Below are 5,564 nucleotides of genomic sequence, written 5' to 3'. Positions count from 1 at the left end.
TGTATGAGCAGTGATAGGTTCTTTGGAATAGTTTCATGACAGGAGAGCACAGGTAAAAACTGGGTTGTTCTGATCAAAATGCTTGCTTTCTCAGATATTGCTAACATTTTTTTCCTGCCTTACTTACATGCCTAGATGACTCCTGATTGAGAATTTGCTCTTGACTCATTTATGTAAGCTTCTTTCCTTATCTGAGAGTAGGAAGCTAAAAGGTGAGTGATAGAGTCACCTGCTGCTCTACTTTGCAGAGATCCTAGAGGAATTTGCATCAGTCTTGGACATCTTGTGAATATCAGAAAACATATTTTGGAGGTTAGAAAAAGACCAGGGAATATGGTGTCTACATTTGCTTCCATGGAATCCAACCTGTCTTCACTTGAAAACAGGATCACATCCTTCCTTAAGCAGGAAAGAAGCAATTAAAGGTGAGCTTTTCTTTTAATTTTTCCTTTCTTTAGCTTCCCATAAAAGTTACTTCTAAACAGGGTAAAATCTTGTGCTTAGAGATACAACAAAGAAAAAAGGATGCATCACATTTTGTTTCTGTCCTTTTAGAGATTTTTCCCCCTGCAATATCTGGTTTTCTTTAGTGGTACTCAGTGCCCTATATTATATTTAAAAGGTAGCTGTGATTTGGTTGAGAAAATATTAGACTTGCAGACAAAAATACTAAGGAAGTCCCATATTTGCTTCTTATAGCATGCATGCTATTTATTTTCTGTTTTTCCATTTAAAAAGAGGCCTATTAATATTACATTTTCAGGTTAGTTGTGAAGATTAAATAGGACAATGTAAAGAGATTTCTGGTTCATTGAGGACATTCATTAAATATTGTATATACACAGCTGTTTGTCCCTGTGTATAGATATATTTTAAATTTGATGGATTACCTGAAAGATTACATACCATTTTGGGGATAATATCAAATTGTATTACTTTAAGCACATTTTTAAAAAGGTTGCCTAGGTTCAATATGTGGCCAATGACGTACATATGGTGAAAAGTATCTTAATATACAAATTGCCAAATAGAAACAAGAAATGTAGTTTTTACTTTTAAAAGGACTTTTAGATATCTAGAACTGGGGCGGGCTATGAGTCTGAATTTCATGGATTTTTGTCTCCAGACTTACTGGAAATTCTAGACCTCAGGTAAGAGCTACATTATAGGGTAGTCAGGGGTGGGAGGAAGAATAAGGAATGAAAGATGGGACTTCCTCCTACTAATTATACCTTTATGTCAGCGAATGCTTAGTTCTCTTTCCTTTTCTCTCTCCTGAAGTGGAGGTGGAGCTGGATCCTGATCCTGGTGTGGTCAGCTAGTTGTGGGATCAGGATATAGGTCTCCACAAGAAGCCAGTTGTAAGAGGCTCCTAGGCATGTGTGTAATGAGGATATTTGACCAGAGAAGAAATATATTTTTGCCATCAGTTTGGAGTTGCACTTGACATTGCTGGGAACATGTTCATGATTCATTTATAATTGGAGGCATTTTGTTTTGTCCAAGGAGTCCTCTCTCCTCCACCTCCTCCTCCATTGTACACAAACTCTGTCTCTCATCCTGTGAAAATGATTTCATGGAGGAAACTCTTCCGGCATTATCACTTATGGGCCCTTGGCGGTTATATGCTGCTGGCCGTTGTTGCTCTGAGACTTTCTTTCAGATTGAAGTGTGATCTGGACTCCAAAGAATTTCAAAGCCAATACTGTAGGGATAAGTTGTACAAGTCCCTAAAGCTGCCAGCAAGGAGGTCCATCAACTGTTCTGGGATCACCCGAGGGGACCGGGAAGCAGTGATCCAGGCTATTCTGAATAATCTGGAGATCAAGAAGAAACGGGAACCTTTCAATGATATTGACTACCTTCGCCTGACCAGAGACTGTGAGCACTTTAAGGCTACAAGGAAGTTCATACAGTTCCCACTGAGCAAAGAAGAGTTAGATTTCCCTATTGCATACTCTATGGTAGTTCATGAGAAGATTGAAAACTTTGAAAGGCTGCTGCGGGCTGTGTATGCCCCTCAGAATATATACTGTGTCCACGTGGATCAGAAGTCCCCAGAAACTTTCAAAGAGGCAATCCATGCGATTACTTCATGCTTCCCAAATGTCTTCGTAGCCAGTAAGCTGGTTCGGGTGGTTTATGCCTCATGGTCCAGGGTTCAGGCTGACCTGAACTGTATGGAAGATTTGCTCCAGAGCCCAGTGCCATGGAAATACTTATTAAATACATGTGGGACAGACTTTCCTATAAAGACCAATGCTGAGATGGTCCAGGCCCTCAAGATGTTGAATGGGAAGAACAGTATGGAGTCAGAGATACCTACTGAGTTTAAAAAAAGACGCTGGAAATATCACTATGTGGTGAAAGACATATTGTATATAACTAATGAGAAAAAGGATCCTCCCCCTAATAATTTAACCATGTTCACTGGGAATGCTTATATTGTGGCTTCTAGAGACTTCATTCAGCATGTCTTAACGAACCCTAAATCCCAACAACTGATCGAATGGGTAAAAGACACCTATAGCCCTGATGAACACCTCTGGGCCACCCTTCAGCGGGCCTCATGGATGCCTGGCTCTGTTCCCTTAAACCACAAGTATGACATTTCTGACATGATTTCCATTGCCAGGCTAATCAAGTGGCAGGCACATGAGGGAGATATCAATAAGGGGGCATCTTATGAACCTTGCTCTGGAATCCACCAGCGGACTATCTGTATTTATGGTGCTGGGGATCTGCATTGGATGCTTCAAAACCATCACCTGTTGGCCAACAAGTTTGACCCAAAGGTAGATGATAATGTTCTTCAGTGTTTAGAAGAATATCTACGTTTTAAGGCCATTTATGGGACGGAACTGTAAGATACACTGTTGTGCTACCTGTGAGGCAGGAACATGTGCAAACATGCTATAATTGCTGGGACAATGAAGGGTGGGAGTCCAGGGCTTGGGAATCTATGGCATCCCTTAGGATAAGGGGACTACTGTTGGAGTGTGGGTATGTAGACCCGTTCCCTTGCAAATTGCTGCCTTAGGTGAAAGCTGACTCTTCTCCAACAGTTCCTATACTGATTCTAACACAGGGAGGATAAGAACCAGTGTTATTTGGAGATAAAGGAGGAGTGTGTCAGGGGACTGTGGATTTCAGCTGAATACCTGGTGTCAGATTTTGAACTTTAAGGAAAGGCTGTTCCTAATAAGTCTAGGCTTGGGGGGTGTTAATGGAAAGATAACTTTCCCTTTGGTACTGTTAATTTAAAAATGAATAGCTCCTGATTCAGAGCATTTCCTCTATTTTTTGTCTAAGAAGCCAGAAGCAATGTAAACAGATAAAGTGTGTGAGAATTTTCTCATAACTGTTGGTGTCATTTAAAATTTCTAGTGGCTGGCAAGAGAGCCTCCATTAATTATCCCCAAACGGTCCTGGCAACAAGCTGTTTGAATAGCATATTCAAAATAATGTGGAGAAAGAAAAAAAAATAGAGGAACAGAGCTATTCTTTCATTATTGAGACCACTTGTTTTGTTTACATTACCAAATTCATAACTTCTCTACCAGGGAAAAGGTGGGGCAATTTTTAAATGGTTTGACCACTCATGTCCTTATGAGAAAATCATGGCACTAATTTTGCCAGCTTCACAGTCAAAGAATGTTTCATAACAGATAATAGTCATTTAGATAAAGTTGCATATAATTTATTGTTACACATTTTTAGTAGGGGGGGCACTGCACTGTTAATTATATTGGGAAGCAAAAATAAATAAGGACAATCAAGCTAAACAAGGATATCTGACTATTCCACGTGTAAGCCTCTTCAGTCAAAACTCCCTTTTTTTACTATGTGAATGGAAGTGTTCTTTTTGTGATACTGCAGAGTATATATATATATATATATATATATATATATATATATATATATGTATTTTCTTGTGGGGAGATAACAATGATGTGTGAAAATGTTACTTAGGGAAACAGTTTCCTTTCTGAAACTCTGGAGATAATTGCTGGCTATGTGTCATTGTAATGGGCAAGGGGGTACTACAAAAATAGTGATACTATAAAAAGACAGTGGCCTTTGAAGATAGCACAGCTGATCTGCATATAGTATGTTCCAAAAAGGCTTTTTATATTCAAGTTAATTTGTGTAATTTGAATACTCCCATTAATATGTCATAACGTCATCAATGTGTTTCTACACTTCTGATTGTGATTTAAATAAGGTTTCTCTTAATCAGCAGTCAGCTTTGTCTGTAGCCCATGTACCTCTCACGTAGTTCCTGTGTGTGACTCTGAAATTTTGATGTATGTTAGTGATTCCTTTTTGTAAGGTGGTTCTCCATTGGTAGTGGGCATCATCATCCCCAACTTACCTGCTTTGCAATACTGAGTCCTCTTTACCTGCTCCCAGTCCCACTGTGGAGATGCTGAAGGATAGTTACAAGTGCAGTGTTTGTGCCCTGTGAAGTCTGTTGCCAGCAGTGGTAACTACTGACGTGTATGATGTTCCTCAGCTCTCCTCTGAGGTGGATGGAAGTACCACTGTGGGAAGTGGACAGAAAAGCATCCTTAAGTACATTTATTCTGAGAAAAAGAACTCAGGTCTTTGGCCACATAGTCAACTTAAAACTTTCATGTGAAATGTTATAATTCCTCATATAAATAAATTTAAAAAATCAACATGTGAACTTGTCATTTGGATTGTGTGTGTGCGTGTGGCAGGGCGGGGGGGGGGGGGCGCAGGATACAGGGAGTTGCAGCAATTTTCCAAGCACTGAAATTTTCTCTAAAAATATATTCAGGTGAATAGAAAGTGCTCTTCATTTAATAATATAAGGTCTTCATATCATAAGACTTACATTTCTCTGTTTGCTTAGTGTATCTTGGAATTCCTACAGTTAAACCAGCACATATGTTGATTTTTTTTTCCTTCCTGTGGAATCATACCTGCTTCTTTTAATCTTTCTCTGAAAGGACAAATATTGTAATGAATTGAGCAAGTGGGTTTGTATCATCGTTAAAGGTTTAAATTGATTTATACCTTTCTTCCTTTCCTTTTTTTTTTTTTTTTTGTTTTTTGTTGGTACTAGAGACTGGGGATTAAACCCAGGGGGCATTTTAACACTTTGCCACATCCCCAGTCCTTTTTTATTTTGAGACAGGGTCTTGCTAAGTAGCCTAGGCTGGACTGAAATGTAGAATTCTCCTGCCTCAGCCTCTAAGTTACTGGGGTTACAAGTGTGTGCCACCACATCTAGTTTTAATAACTATAGTCTTCTTTTAATAACTCTTATTTTTGTTGCACACACTGATCATTGTAATCTTTGCTCTCTTTGTGAAGTAAAAAATTTTTAACAGGAAGAAAAGACAGTTGATAACTTTGGGCCACATGACATAGTTGGAGAAGTCAAGCCATTTTGATTAAAAATGGAGAGAATAATAAACACCTTGCCCACTTATCTTAATTGACCCAAAGATCTATTCTTATTCTTCCATTTAGGCAGTCATTTACCATGAAGATGAATAAGATACGGGTTTTGCCTTTATGAAGCTTAGTGTACT

The 5,564-nt window shown here is 38.9% G+C and overlaps 1 protein-coding gene across 1 annotated transcript; it reads left to right on the top strand.

Moving 5' to 3' along the window:
* Positions 1–1,568: 1,568 nt before the first annotated feature.
* Positions 1,569–2,867, top strand: GCNT3 (glucosaminyl (N-acetyl) transferase 3, mucin type; the record flags this gene model as incomplete). The annotated part of the gene is made up of 1 exon (XM_081292783.1): positions 1,569–2,867. One exon carries the CDS (start codon positions 1,569–1,571, stop codon positions 2,865–2,867), a length of 1,299 nt encoding a protein of 432 aa, XP_081148909.1.
* Positions 2,868–5,564: the final 2,697 nt, after the last annotated feature.

The sequence above is a fragment of the Spermophilus citellus genome, assembly GCF_964194105.1.
Source record: "Spermophilus citellus genome assembly, chromosome: 4".
NCBI classification, from domain to species: domain Eukaryota; kingdom Metazoa; phylum Chordata; class Mammalia; order Rodentia; family Sciuridae; genus Spermophilus; species Spermophilus citellus.
Note: the sequence above shows the minus strand (reverse complement) of the source record. Positions and strands in the feature narration are given on the sequence as shown.